This window comes from Dermochelys coriacea, chromosome 5, assembly GCF_009764565.3.
Source record: "Dermochelys coriacea isolate rDerCor1 chromosome 5, rDerCor1.pri.v4, whole genome shotgun sequence".
NCBI lineage: Eukaryota > Metazoa > Chordata > Testudines > Dermochelyidae > Dermochelys > Dermochelys coriacea.
Window position 1 is genome coordinate 103,620,412 of NC_050072.1, and position 15,906 is coordinate 103,636,317.

General features: G+C 38.2%; 1 protein-coding gene across 2 annotated transcripts in view; it reads right to left on the bottom strand.

The window, feature by feature from the left end:
* The window catches only part of GLIS3 (GLIS family zinc finger 3), a 259,987-nt gene that overhangs the window by 35,528 nt on the left and 208,553 nt on the right, over positions 1–15,906 (bottom strand). For both annotated transcript variants that reach the window (XM_038401161.2, XM_038401160.2), the window contains one exon: positions 748–916. In XM_038401161.2, coding sequence (XP_038257089.1) covers positions 748–916 — 169 coding nt within the window. The remainder of the gene's footprint in view (positions 1–747; positions 917–15,906) is intronic.

The window sequence follows — 15,906 nt, forward strand, 5'->3', positions numbered from 1 at the left end:
TCAAATGTCAAAAAACACAAAGTAAATATCCCTAAATCAAACTCTAATAAGTTCTCACAGAACATTTTGCTAACTTTGCTTCTCTGTAAATTTTGATAATCATTGATGGAAATATATTTTTGTTGGTTTGTGTATGTAAAGTGAAATTGATGTTTATTGACATTAACCAATGAAAATCTAATCCTTCCAAGCCTACTTATTGTTTATAGTTTTTATATAATGGACTTGTGGATAGGACACTTGACTAGCAGTCTGGAGACCTGGGGTTCTATTATAGTTCTGCCACTGATCTACTGAGTGACCTTGGGCAAGTCACTTCACCCCTGTTTCCCCTCCTACTATTTGTCTTGTTTATTTACAGTGTAAGCTCTTCTACGCAGGGATTGTGTCTTATGATGTGTTAGCACCTCACACAACAGGACTCCAGTCTTGGTTGGAGCCTCTGGGCACTACTGTAGTACAAATAATAATTTTTTAAAAAAGTAAGAATCTCTCTCAAACTACCAGTGAATATAGCTAAGTAAATCCCAGAGGCACAAGTACATGCTCTGGGATTTACTTAGAATAGTGGTCACTTACTCTACATTTGTGTACTAACACAAAATATATGTTAAAGTATCATCATAATCTGGCTGTGCTGTTAATAACATTCTAAACAAACAAGAGTAACAATAAAACTACTACTAAACTTAGTAATGTTCAAAGTCAATTGCTTCTCATTTTTAAAATGAATAAAGATAGTCTTACCTCTCAGTGCTTGAGTCTACAGCTGAGAGAGGAGGTAACTGAGATGGTGGGTTGCACGGACTACCCTGTACATTATGCCCTGGAGAAGGGTGACTGACAGGATGTGATGGTGGACCACCCCCAGTAGCTGTTCCACTCCGACTTGAATGAGTACTGGAGAACATTGTAGCTGAAATCAGAGGGAGAGCAATATTCAGCATCATGGTAGGCACAACATGATTTCAATGATCGATCAGTACTACCAGGTAAGTGATCACCCTTTCTATGAATGATTTAATGCTAATTCTTAGAAACCAACTTTTTTTCAAGTCTTGCTTTCTGTTTGAAAAAATGTCACTGATCCATAAAATACAACCCAAATTATGTTATAATGAAAGAAACACTGATTGAGTTTTGAAAATATGCACGGGATTGGACAGTTCACAATGGACAATTGTCTAAAATCAAAAAGGACAACACTATGGACCCAGTCCTGGGAGTTTTGCTTGAATAAATACTGCAAATCTGGGGTCTATCATTGTTTCATATTGCAGAACAAGTTGTAAAGCTATAAAGCATAGTTCTTAGAGCTGATCTAAAAACTGATATAAAATATCACAATTAAAAACAAATGTTTACTACTTTTTGAAAATTTGAATACTTTCATAATTTTTCAACAAATAAAAAAAACTAGTCACATGCTGAAGGGTTAACTTAAAATCATTATAGAAGTTCCTCCCTACATCCTAATGAGATGACCTAAACATCAATAGCTTCATTTTCAGAGATGCTATAAATGAGGACGCCAGCATTTAGCAACTGTGTGAGAACTGTAGACAATCCTTGTTGTCTTGCAGATTGTCTCAGAGGCAAAGAGTTTCCTTTCAAATGTAAAGCACAGATGTTTTTACTTTTGGCAAAACAAAGCAACAGTAAACAGGGAGAGGGACACATTAACTTGGCCCTTGACAAACTTAGGTGCTTTTTACTGACATCTGTGTCACATCATGCAGTTGATTTTGAGTGAAAACATAGATACTTAATCTTCATCAAAAAAGATAAAGAGAACAAAAAGCGTATGGCTTAGCTAAACAAAAAGGAGAGGTAAATCTTCCAAGTTTCTGAGCAGAGGAATTGTGTAGGATAACACAAGGTATATGACAGAGAAATTAGATGAAATTAAGAAAACTAAAATGTAGGCTGCATATTAAGAAAAACTACCTAAAGGTGAGATCAATTAAACTGGAGAAGTTTCCAAGGGAACTGATAGAAGCCACATTGCTTGAGACAAAGCTAAACTGGAGAAAGTACTGTAGGGAACAAGCATGCACTGACAGGCATCTAGAGTGACCTAAGAGGTCTTTTCCATCTCCAACATCTATGTTTCTATTTAGAGACCTTAATCTGCTGACAAAGAAAAAAATCTGCTTGTTTTCATCTGAGTAATGTAGGGATGTATAATGTCCCCTTAGCACACATATAAAGAGCTCCCATAACTGTTAGTGTGCCAAATTCTGCTTTTGGATGTACACATATACAACTCGCCATTGACATATAGATGGACCAAGTCCTGACCCACACATGTAGTGCAGATGTTGACAAATAAATTCTATGTTCCCCTCCGGAGCTTTCCTCAGATCTGGTCTCTCTCTCTCTCTCTCTCTCTCTCTCTGTCCTTCCCTATTTATTGCAATAGTGGTGTTTTCTTTGCCCTAAATGGGTTCTGCATTCCACCCCTGCTCTGTCTTCCCTGTTTCTTGATAGTCCAAAAGGAATCAACCCCTTCTTTCCCCAAACAGAGTAAGGGAAGCCTGCTGAATACAGAGCCCTTCGCTAATCTCAGCTGTCAATGTCTGGGTGCAGTGGAGTCATGGACTCCGAAAGTGGGCAGAAAAAGGGCTTGGTTGGCTTTGTGGATGCTATAGAGCGCTGTTTCCATCAGCATCCATGGAAGACAGCAGCCTCCAGGTCATGCCATGTTATGTCACACAGCCTTGACAGCCTCAATGCTACAGGAAAGCTGGGGGCCAGCATTTGGAGCTATGATTTCAGATGCATATCAATGGGAAGATATTTACGTGCATTTGTAGAGCACTCATGGCTGTAGTATCTACGTGTATGTCTACACAGCAGCTGGGTGGTGTATTGCCAGGTTGGGTAGACATAGACGTGCTAGCTCTACTTGAGCTAGGGCATGAAAAACAGCACTGTGACTGCAGTTGCACAGGTGGTGGCTCAGGTTAGTTCCCCTAGGTATGTACTCGGATGGCTATCCAAGCTAACACCCATGCCACCACAGCCATGCTGCTATTTTTAGCATGTTAGCTTGAGCAGAGCTAATGCAAGTATGTCTACATGAGCTAGGAATTACACCTTCCAGCTCTTGTATAGACATACCCTTAGATCTGAATCTCTAATTTCTCAATATACTGTACAGTACTATAGTAACTTCCAAATTACGTGGAGGGTCCTTAGCATCATTATTTGAGAAAGCAAATCTTCCTGTTGTCAGTTTCTTTTAAGTAATTGCCTTTTGCTGCCTGATCTAAGTTAAGCACATAGTTTGAATAGCATGAAACCTAGTAAACATCTGTGACAACAAACATTCTTCTTACCTCCAATTTACCATAAGCTAGATCTGCATAGAAACATTATGAAAATGGGCTTTATTTAACAAAGTGTTCCTCAGTAAAAAAGTATTTTCCTGTTTCTTCAATAAATATGAAAGTCAATAGTTTGTATAATACTCCAACATAAATAAAACCCATCAAAAGAAATTCCCAGGAATAAATTCCATGAAAAAGCTATTGTTCCCCCATGATCCTTAAGAAGCTCAGGTTACGGCATAGTTTCAGATAGATAGCCTTTTGGACTTGAATGTGAACCTAAGATTGAGTTACACCTTTTTAGGTCATCTAATTTTGATAATTATATAGGAAAAATTCATGCTGTCATTTTCGAGGTCTCATCACAGAAGGATTTACCAACATATAAAGATTATCCAACAGTCATCTCTCTTCCTACAGATTTTCTCTGTATGGAGCTGCATTCTTATGCATTCTATTGACATACAATAAAAATAAAGTGGATGGAGGAAAAAAGAAACTTGATTCATGAGTAAGAAAAAAGAGAAATAGCATTTTAAAATATTACAGAATTTATACTTTAAAAAATTCAATTTCTTCTCTTAATCGAGCAAGAACCCTGTAATTTAAAGGAACATGTTTAAAATGCAGAATTACCATCTTTCTTCTTGCAAACTACCAACTATTGTGTAATTTATTACCATGGATTTATTACTGTCAAATCAGTGCTCTGTCAATCTATTTCGGCCCCCAAAATGCCTCTCCTCCTAACCATGCCCACAAAGATTTTGAGGCAGGATGAAAATACTTTCCACTTAGAAAAGACAGCATAAGCCTTTTGTTTGTGGTTCAGCTTCAATTAAAGTTGCATATTTGCTAGAGTGTTTTTTATTTTTAAATCACTGTATTTAACATTCCATTTGTATATGGAATAATTATATCATCCTTGTGAACAGGATATGTGGCATCAGAATAGAAAAACAGACATGCCCACCTGTCTGCATTCAGGCCATGTTTCTCCCTTCCCCATGCCTATCTCCCTCCTTTCAGCTCCCCTTTTTGTATTTCCATGTTCAAAGGCCCAAATCCTCCTCAAAGGTATTTAGGTGCCTAATTCCCATTTTATTTCAGTGGGAGTTAGGTGCCTAATTATGTTTGAAGACCTGAGTCAAAGTCCTTTACAAACATTAATCTTCACAACCTGGGAGTTTGGAGATTATGATACTTACTAACCTTTTTACAGCTGGGGAAACTAGGCAGAGAGCTTAAGTAACTTTTCCAAAGCCACAGAGAAAGTCAGTGGCTGAAGTGGAGTGAGAACTCAGGCTTCCTAAAACCACTAGACAATATCAAGGAAATCAAATAACAGCTAGCAACATGAACTGAGATTTACAAACCTAGCTTTCTTAGTCTTTTTTGCTTTTTTCTGATGAGTGTGTGCCTGGCATTTCTTCACTAAAGATTTTAACACTCACCAGAGATTTGCAGGCAGTCCACAAGCTGAAAATGAAGCCATACCTCCTTCTTTATTAATGATACTCCAGATCACCTGGCCTGATGGTCTAGCACATTTTAATATTTGTCTCTGAGGTAGCAGCCCGCTGCAGAGTGTTAACTCTATCTTCATCTTGGAGGTGGAGGAAGAGATAAAATGGCAGAAACTCTTCCCAACATCATAGAAAAGCCAACTTGATGTTTCAGTGTGTTACAGCAAGTTACTGGAGAAGGATGCTAGTTGCCAAAAAAGGTCCCCAGGATCTGAAACCTAGGGCAGGAGGCAGCCTTCAGATTCTGAGTATCAGGCTGAGCCTGAAGTCTATACTGCTATTTGTAATGCCATACTGAGAGCCCAAGTCTGTAGACGTGGGCTCTGAGATTTGCTGCCGTGGGTTTCTGCTTTCCGTGTACACATAATATGAGTAGCAAAATAAAATCTGTCCAGTACATACTGCAATAACTATAAGCCTGCGGTGATACAATATGTAATATGTCAAGGACGTCTGAGGAGAGGTTAAAGTTCACTGTCTAGACACTTCAGTGTTAGCAAAGGGTCACAGCTGGTTTATTGGCTAGTAGGCATTTGTTAAGTCCACAGTACTTTCTGATATTTCCAGTGATTGGCAGCTGGAACAATTGATTAAGCACAGCAGTTGAACATATTGGAAATTCTTATTACTTTTGTGATTAAGAGATGGTAAAATCCCCAAAGCAATAAAGTTTGTACTCTGGATTAAAACCTGAGGTTCTTGCTTCAACTGAAGGTCATTACATGATATCCTTGCCTGACTCTTACCTGTTCAGTGGACTGTAGTTTCTTTTCACTTTGGTTTTCTCTTAGCATGAAGAAGGGAAATAGAAATAACACAGTTGTCGCTTGTTACTTTACAATGGTAATGCTAATTCACCAATACATGTAAGCTTTCATTCTCTCACAAGCTGAATGAAAATCATTACCGTAAAAAGAAAAGGAGTACTTGTGGTACCTTAGAGACTAACAAATTAATTAATTTGAGCATAAGCTTTCGTGAGCTACAGCTCACTTCATTGGATGCATGCATGTAATTCACATAGCACCAGCAAATTGCATCCAAGTGGAAATAGCTACCTTAAAGCTACACTAAGAACTATACTTCTAAAATTCAAAACTAAAGCTGGAGAAGAAAGGGACAAATAAGAAGGAAATGTCTGCATTCTTCATAAAATATGTAAGATATTAAAGTTAGTGAGTCCTTGTAAAGTATATGTACAAAATGGGCCTGATCCTGACAATAACGTTCATTTAATGAGAACCTTAGGTGTTTGACAAATTCAGAACTGGACCTCAAAAATGTTATTCGAAGCTAAGGATAAGGGTCAAATGTAGCATTAGGCCCAAATTCTGTAAACATTTAAGCTCATGCCTAATTTTATACCCAGGGGTAGTGCACTGACTTTAAACGGACTACTCACCTGCTTAAATATAAGCACAATCATAAGCATTTGCACGATCCTGGCCTTACCAGAATATTTCAGCTAGATCACACTAAATAGTAACAATAGTAAACAACCCTGATTTGTGAATATATATCAATGAATAAACACATCAAGTTTGATTTTGCTACCATAAATGGCTCACATTATTCATAATTTGAAAGTATTTGGACAACTGCAGGGTATTCATGAAAATGTTTGTGAATATGAAATATTAGCAGGAATTCTTGACTATTGTCATCTCCTAATTCCTGACCTTGACAAATCCCATTTTGCCCCACGTTAAACCCATTCAAAATGCCGCCCATGAAAAGCTTCAGAACAGAAAAGAATGAAATGTCATATTTGAAGAGGTAAAGATGATGTTGAATTTGGCAGGCCCTGAATTTGACCTACCATTTTGTTTTCTCCTGTAATGCCTCTAGAGTTAGTTAAGTGTGCTCCATTCCCTGCCTCTTCAATAGTAGGTCACAAAAGATAGCTGGTCCTACAAAAACAGTGTTTCTTCTTGATTGTAATTAAAAGGTAACAACTGACTTGTTGCCCTGACTACATCACCCCTATCTTTTCATCCCTCTGCTGGCTCCCCCTTTTCCACTGCACAAACACAAACTACTTGTCTTCACTTTGATAGCCCTTCATGGCTTAACCACACCACACTTGCCATCTTTTAATTGGCATTGAGCTATTGCTCCCACTTCTGCTATGCCAACATGTCAGCCTTTGTCACTCAGAAGGCCAGTTTTCCTACCAACACCTTCATGCTTTCTCCCATATTGCTTTTTATTCACAAATTCACTATATTGATTTCCTTCTAATTCCTCCTTAAAGTTTACCTTTCTCATGATGCCTAATGATTAGGCAGCTGATGTGCTGTGACAGCTGTGTATGCTTATAATAATAATTGTCTCAGTGTTACCTAGTGCTCCCCTTATCTGTGTGTTGTATCCACCAGTTGCCTCATATGCCTATTAGCTGTTTGGGGAATGGGGAATCTGTTTGTTATATATGTGTACAGCATCTAGCACAATGATTCCTGACTGGAGCACCCAGGCACTCTACATTTCAAATAATAATAATAAACCAACACTGAAGCACACGTGTAACATTACTCACATGTATAAGCTAAACAATGTTAGGAACCATTAACAAAGGGATAGGTAAGAAGACAGAAAATATCATAATGCTATTATATAAATCCATGGTACATAAAGACCTTGAATACTGTGTATAGTTCTGGTAACCCCATTTCAAAAAAGATGTATTAGAATTGGAAAAGGTACAGGGAAGGGCAACAGAAATTATTAGAGATATGAAACCACTTCCATGTGAGGAGAGACTAAAAACACTGGGACTTTTCAGCTTAGAAAAGAGATGACTAATAGGCAGGGCTGTCCCTAGGGAGGTACGGGGCCTAGAGCACAAGTGACGAATCCGTCACTTCCGGGACCGACCGTGACTGAGGCCGGCCAGTTGCACCAGCGGCCCATGGGGCCCCCCAAAGTGCAGGGCCCAGAGCAGTCACCCCAATTCACCATCTGAGGGGATGGCTCTGGTAATAGGGGATATGATAGAAATCTATAAAATCATGAATGGTGTGGAGAAAGTGAATAAGGAAGAGTTGTTTACTCCTTCACATAACACAAGAACCAGGAGTCACCCAATGAAATTAACAGGCAACAGGTTTAAAACAAACAAAAGGAAGTATTTCTTCACACAACACCCAGTCAACCTGTGGAACTCATTGCCAGGGATGTTGTGAAGGCCAAGACTATAAACGGGTTCAAAAAAGAACTAGATAAATTCATGGTGAATAGGTCCATCAATAGCTATTTGCCAGGATGGGCTGGGATGCAACCACAAGCTCAAGGTGTTCCTAAGCCTCTAACAGCCAAAAGCTGGGACTGGATGACAAGGGATGAATCACTCAGTAATTGCTGTATTCTGTTAATTTCCTCTGAAGAATCTGGTATTGGTCACTGTTCAAAGACAGGATACTGGGCTAGATGGACCATTGGTCTGACCCAGTATGGCCATTCTTACGTTCCTAAGTTAAGCATGTATGAAAGTATTTGTATGATTGGGCCCTATGATATTACTTAGAACAGTGGTTTACATCACTGCCTTCAGGGCAATGTTGCAAAAATATTCTGCAGAATCTAAAAACTCTTATTACAACAATTCTGTCTTTCTGGTGCAAAGAAAAACTTGCAAATGTGAACAGCTGCAGTAATTAGCTTGCTTCATTTTAGAGCACTGGAGAATGTGCAATTCATGACATTTTCAGAGAGAATTTATAAATTATACATTTTGATTTATTTTAAAATGTGAAACTGTTGAATTTTTGCCACATATGGCACAATAAACTTAAAAACTAAAAAAATATTCTATATTACAGCATTTAGGATTTTTTGACATTAGAAATTCTAGGAGATGGGGCACAAAATATTTTAGGATATAGGGATGTAGTCAAAAATATATCATTTATAAATTCTGACTGAAAATTTCATGATTCTATAGCACTGAATAAACCAGAATAACTAGGATTTTTTTAAATGACAACATAGGGCTAGATCTGTAAAGGGGTACTTACACTCAGCATTGCAACATCTAATATGTAGGCACTCTGCTGCCCACCTGATTCTATAGCTGCAATTTAGGCACCCAGGTTCCTTATACGACATGTGGGGAGAGCTAGGAACCTAAGAATGGGATTCACAAAAGCCAGTAAGCTGAGTGGGGAGCTGGCTAAGCTAGCTAGTAGGAAATGCAGAAGAAAGTGGTGGAGCCTAAGCCCTGCTCCCCAAAGGGAATTAGGTGCCTAACTCTGGTCCAGAAGGAGATGCCTCCCTCCACCTGTGATTCTCAACCATGAATACTCTCCTGGAGTTAGGTGCTTAAGCTGGGCCAGCCCTTTCTCACAAAAAAATTGTAAAAAAAAAAAAAGATGAGGAAGAGATAGTGATAGTGCCACCCTTATGCCCAAAAGCCCAGTGTGCTCACCTAGTATTTGGAAAACCCAGGTTCAAATCCCTGCTCTGCCTGATTCAGAGCAAGAATTTGAACCCAGGTCTCTAACCTCACAGGTGAGTGCCTGCACCACTAGGGTGGGTCTCTCTCAGTTGCTCCTGTTGAAGCTGTTCTACTTTGCATAAAATACTTACATACTCATTAGAGCAGGGACTGGAACCTGGGTCTCCCAGGTCCATACCCCAATCATGGGGCTATAGGCTGAGTCTCACTCTCATTCTGGTCCAAGGAATATTTAAGTAACACTCCTGCAAACACATGTGCACATGCCTAAATTTACACCTATGAGTAGTCCCATCAACCTCAATGGAACTACTCACATGAGTAAAGTTTTGGACTTGCTTAAGTGTTTGCAGGCTCAGGCCCTCAATTATTCTGAGTTGAAGTCTACTCTGCCTTGCACCTCTGCAACACAGAACAGAATTTAGACCAAGAATTAAATTTATACCTAATGGTGAGGTTAGTCTTAAACATGCAATTTATATAGAAAACATTGAAAATAACAAGTTTTTCTAAAATCTAGAAGGTTTATAAAAATACAATAAATCTTTACATTTTAATAATTGCTAAAATATTATAAATTATGAAAAAACATTGTTATAATTATATATTTTATACTATTGTTATTATAACTGTTTTTCTAGTCTATAATGCTAATTTTATTTTTTGGATCTGTTTTCACCTTTTTTGGTAATAAAAGATCCATAAGTGTACTCCATTGTATTATTAGGATGATTATGCTATATTTAAACTTCTTATATCACAAGTCAGAATAGGTTTAATTTTAGGCCCTGATACTGCAAATTTTTATGCATGTGCTTAACTTTAAGTATGAGTAATTTCAGTAAAATCAAAGGGACCACACACACTTAAAGTTAAACACACATTTGTACATGTTTGCTGAATCAGGCTCTTCAAAGGAAAGGGCTTTTCTACACAAAAACATAGTGCACAGCAAGCTGAGGTGTGTGCTCTGAAACTTTTAGTGCACGGTAGCAGGGTCCACATGGCCAGTAGTGCATGGAAAACTAGTGCACTGTAGATTCATACAATGGCTTCCCTTGCACTAAGTGTCTATGGAGACAAGCCCTAAGACACTTTTATGCATGATTATACTTTAAGCCATAAAAATGTGCTAGTCTCAAAGTTTTTCATTTTTGCCATTTTTTAAAAGAAAGAAAAAAATAAAAGAAATGGTCTTGTACAGTTTTCTGAATAAAAAAAAAGTCTAATGACTTTACTAGTGCATTACAATGAACCACAAAACTACAGTGTTTTTTTAAATAAAAAATCCTTTTATCCCATTTTCTAAAGCTAATTAAATGTAGGGATACTTAGGACCTTTAAATATGCAGGTTAGCTTTACAATTCATGTCTAAATTAATGTTTAGTGGACTAATGGCCTGATTTTCAGAGGTGCTAAGCACCTGAAATTACTGAGAGCTATGGATACCCAGCTCCTCTGAAAGCTAGCTCAGAGCTTTAAAGCAACACCCTCAACATGGAGTTTTTAAATTGACTTATTTGAAATTATTCCAGTTTCTGACAGAAAACCCTTTAAATATTACATTCTGAATGAAAAACATATATAAGTGTTTTTCTGTTCCTTCTGTTGGTGGTTATAAATATCTTTTCAGAATGGAAGAAATTGTATATACAGGAGAAAAGTGAAAATGGCTACATACAACGTGCTTTCAAATGCACAAAGTAAACTGGGAAAAATAGAGAAAAAATATATTTCCACTAATTTCTTTCAGTTATAGTTTTCTTAGGCAATACTTGTAACTTGAGCGGGTACAACATTTCCAAAGAGAAGTGTGATTTTTCAAGTTGACAGTATCCCTTCAAGTATATATTTTGTGCATCGCTTAGAAGAAAAATTATTAAAAAAATCTCTTGCTTTTAAATATGTATAAACTATTAAAATATCTCCAATTGGTAAAAAGTTTGATGAAGGCCACTGGTAACAGAGACATCTGCTCATGTCTATAATCGGAAAACAGCACAGACACATTTCAGGTGATAGGTCCTGTATAACAGTTTACAGTTAAAGTGAGTATCATCTATTTTCTGCTTCAGATTGTGTTGACCTTTTTTCTCCTCAACTTGAGAGTGTTATCATTTTTGCTACTTCCATTTGTCAACTGGAACAGCTGCTTCTCTAGGGCACCACAGCCAACTTTATAATGCTTTTCCATTCTCTGCAGCATGAATAATTTTAATATTGCCATTCCCCAAAAATCCAGTCTCTCCTTTATTATTTTACTTTTTCATTATCCAGTAGCCCAGATAAGTAGTTAATGAAATCATTTCTTCCAAATGGATTGGGTGGCTGTCAGAACAAAATGACATGGCTTCGTCTATCCTTGACATAAAATCCCAAGTTAATTGATGGGAAACAATACTACCTGTCCTCTGTGCACCAAGAAAAAAGCAAACAAATTTGTCAACTGATTGATAGATGCAGCAATAAATAAACAAATGCGTTAGAGAAACCAGTCTATTAACTAACGAGAAATTACAGCTCATAAAACCATGATTAACTCTTAGTTTACAAAAATTGCTGTTCAGTAGGAAGCAGAGACAAATAGTGAGAAATGAAAAATTACCGATTTCCTCCAGGAATCCAAACAGTCATGCAATATTGCCAAGCCCAAGCAAAAATCATGAATCAGACTGTAAAATATCATGAAATAAGATTGGAAATCAAGCTATTAAAATACATTTATTTTCTTCACTACCCTCTATTTTTTTTTAAAGCCTTAAGGCAGAAGCTACCTGACCCAAAAGATCTCAGGTTCAAAATTCAAACTTAAATGCACACACAGAAAAATTGCCAGCTTCCAGGGGATTCCACTTTACTGCTCAATCTGGTTTAGCATTGACTCTTATTACTTATCCTTTTACTTTCTCCCCTCCTGACTCCCTCCACAGTCCCCTAACTGCTCCCCATTTCCCCCCTCATGTTCTTCTATCCCTCATACACATCTCTTCCCTTATTCCCCATCCACCTCTTCAGTCTCCTCTCATATTTCACACATCCCTGTTCCTCTTGTGATTATTTTCTGCATCTAGATTCGCATCTCCCTCCTCTTCACTCTACATTACCATCCTGCACCTACACTCTCCTCTCTTGCCTCCTCACAATCTCCCCAGTCTGCCCTGGCTCCTCACATCCATCCACACCCTCTCAGCCCACTCCCTGACCCTCAGATCCTCTACCACTTCTCTTCCCTGCCTCCCAAACAGAATCACAGGGTTGGAAGGGACCTCAAGAGGTCTTCTAGTCCAGTCCCCTGCACTCAAGGCTAAGTATTATCTAGACCATCCCTGATAGGTGTTTGTCTAACCTGCTCTTAAAAATCTCCAATGATGGAGATTCCACAAACTCCCTAGACAATTTATTTCAGTGCTTAACCACCCTGGCAGTTAGGAAGTTTTCCCTAATGTCCAACCTAAACCTCCCTTGCTGCAATTTACCCTCAGAGGTTAGAGAGAACAATGTTTCTCCTTCCTCCTTGTAACCACTTTGTATGTACTTGAAAACTGTTATCATGTCTCCTCTCAATCTGCTCTTCTCCAGACTAAACAAACCCAATTTTTTCAAGCTTCCCACATACGTCATGTTTTCCAGACCTTTAATCATTTTTGTTGCTCTGCTCTGGACTTTCTCCAATTTGTCCACATCTTTCCTGAAATGTGGCACCCACAACTGGACACAATACTACAGTTGAGGCCTAATCAGTGCAAAGTAAAGTGGAAGAATTACTTCTCATGCCTTGCTTACCATACTTCTGCTAATACATCCTAGAATGATGTTTGCTTTTTTTGCAACAGTGTTATACTGTTGATTCATATTTAGTTTGTGATCTACTATGACTCCCAGGTACGTTTCTGCAGTACTCCTTCTGAGGCAGTCGTTTTCCATTTTGTATGTGTGCAACTGATTGTTCCTTCCTATGTGGAGTACTTTGCATTTGTCCTTACTGAATTTCATCCTGTTTACTTCAGACCATTTCTCTAGTTTGTCCAGATTATTATGAATTTTAATCCTATCCTCCAAAGCACTTGCAACCCCTCCCAGATTGGTATCATCTGCAAACTTTATAAGTACTCTCTATGCCATTATCTAAATCATTGATGAAGATATTGAACAGAGCTGGACCCAGGACTGATCCCTGTGGGACCCCACTTGATATGCCCTTCAAACTTGCCTGTGAACCACTGATAAGTACTCTCTGGGAATGGTTTTCCAACCAGTTATGCACGCACCTTATAGTAGCTCCATCAAGTTTATATTTCCTTAGCTTGTTTATGAGAAGGTCCTGAGAAACAGTATCAAAAGCTTTACTAAACTCAAGATCTCCCACATCTACCACTTCCGCCCATCCACAAGGCTTATTACACTGTCAAAGAAAGCTATTACGTTGGTTTTATACTATTGGTTCCTGACAAATCCGTGAAGACTGTTAGTTATCTTATTATCTTCTAGGTGTCTGCAAGTTGATTACTTAATTATTTGCTCCATAATTTTTCCAGGTACTGAAGTTAAGCTGATTGGTCTGTAGTTCCCAGGTTAGCCTTATTCACCTTTTTATAGATGGGAAGTATATTTTCCCTTTTCTAGTCCTCTGGAATCTCACCTCTCTTTCATGACTTTTTGAAGATAATTGCTAATGGCTCAGCTATCTCCTCAGTCAGCTCCTTGAGTATTCTAGAATGTATTTAATCAGCCCTGGTGACTTGATGAAATCTAACTTGTCTAAGTAATTTTTAACTTGTTATTTTCCTATTTTAGCCTCTGATCCTATCTCATTTTCACTGGCATTCATTAAGTGATATGTCCAATTGCTACTAAACTTTTTGGTGAAAACTGGAACAAAAAAGTCTTTTAGCACTTCTGCCATTTCCACATTTTTCTGTTATTGTCCCCCCCAAAATTGAGTAATGGACATACCCTGTCCTTGGTCTTCTCTTGCTTCTAATGTATCCCTCCATCCCCCTCACAGTTTCCCACTGACAGAGTAGAGGGGGTAGCCATATTGCCTCCCTGCAGCCTGGATTCAATCATATTGGAAACACTGGGGCACTGTCTGCCAATTTAACTTTTGGCAGCCCTTCTTACACATGCAGATACTGTAGGGGAAAGGCAGTCATCTTGATTAAGAACAACCTGTGCCTTCAGTCCTATTGACAATAAAGGGAGATGGCAGCCACTGACAATAGGGGCAAAAATTCATGATGAGAAAGCAGCAGAGGATCATAAAAAGCTAAAACCCTCACCCTGAATAGCAAAAAACCCCTTGATAAAAAATCAGAGATTTGGCAACACTAAGTTTCTTGCCTAGCAGCTTTCCTCCTGAGCTTCCAGTTTCTGCACTGGAGCCTGATCTAAAGTCTATTGATATCAGTGGCCTTTGGATCAGGCCTTAGTGGCCCAGTTGCATTTCAAACTTGTATTTCAGCATAAAACCAATGTAATACTGGAATTTAAATGAAAATAAACTGATTTGCATATAAAATGTCCTGAGCTGAAAATCTACTAAAGTTTATAACTAGTCAGTAATTTCTTGTGTCAAAGAGCTCACCTGGGGGATTTATTCAAATCACCATGGTTACTTTAAAGGTTTGAGATTAAATATGGATAAAAGTACAAAAGTTTGGATGCTTATGCAAACCTCATCCAAACTTCCTGAGTCTACAAAACTGAGCTAGAAATTAATGAGATTTCTAATATTTCTTGATTTGAATAAGTCTGGAAATATTGATTCTCACAATATATTGTCACCTTTGCTCCCTATAGAACCATGCAAAAATGAAAAATAAAGAAAAAATCTAATGAAAGATGCTGGATTCAGAGGCCATCTATTTATCCAGTAGTAAAGCATGTGTAGGGGAACTACTAGCTCTATTCTGTGTCACTAGGATCCTAAAACACAAGTTGCAAGGGAGAGGAGAGTTCAGTTTTCCATGCCTATTTGGTCCTCGATCTCTCTGCAGAGACTGACAAAGAGAGTGCTAAATTGTGTCATTTATAGAGTGGACAACTGTTGACTAGAACTGGACTGGGCTCACTAATTCTTTTGGCCTAGAAACTTCTGGTGCTTCCCAGCCTGTGCTGGATTTGAATCAGCAACCTAGAACTGAAAAGTTCAACAGCACATAAAAGCCAGATCTGTAAAAATCTCAGCAGCTCCCACTGAGACATTTTTGTGAGAACATACTGAGGTCTTCTGGAACTCTGGCCCTGCCTGTCCCCAAGTCAGTAAGTCACCAATGAAAGATAATTTGGGAGGGTTGGGGGAGGAATAACCAACCTTTTTCTTTCCTGAAAAAAGTTTTAAGTTTGTGTTCAGATGAATGAAGGTCCAGCACATCAAGTGTTTTATTCAAACTTCTTCAATACCCATCCCCTCCTCAAAGGGCAATAAAGGAGAATCAGAAGTATACAAATCTATGTTAGTAAAGAAATTATGATAGTTACACAAATGTAACTTTGAATTTTGACATTTCCCTCAACACTCAGATTGAAAGAAATTGAATAGACTACGTGGATTAAGGCATTAAAAATTAACATCATATGCAGTAAGACAAA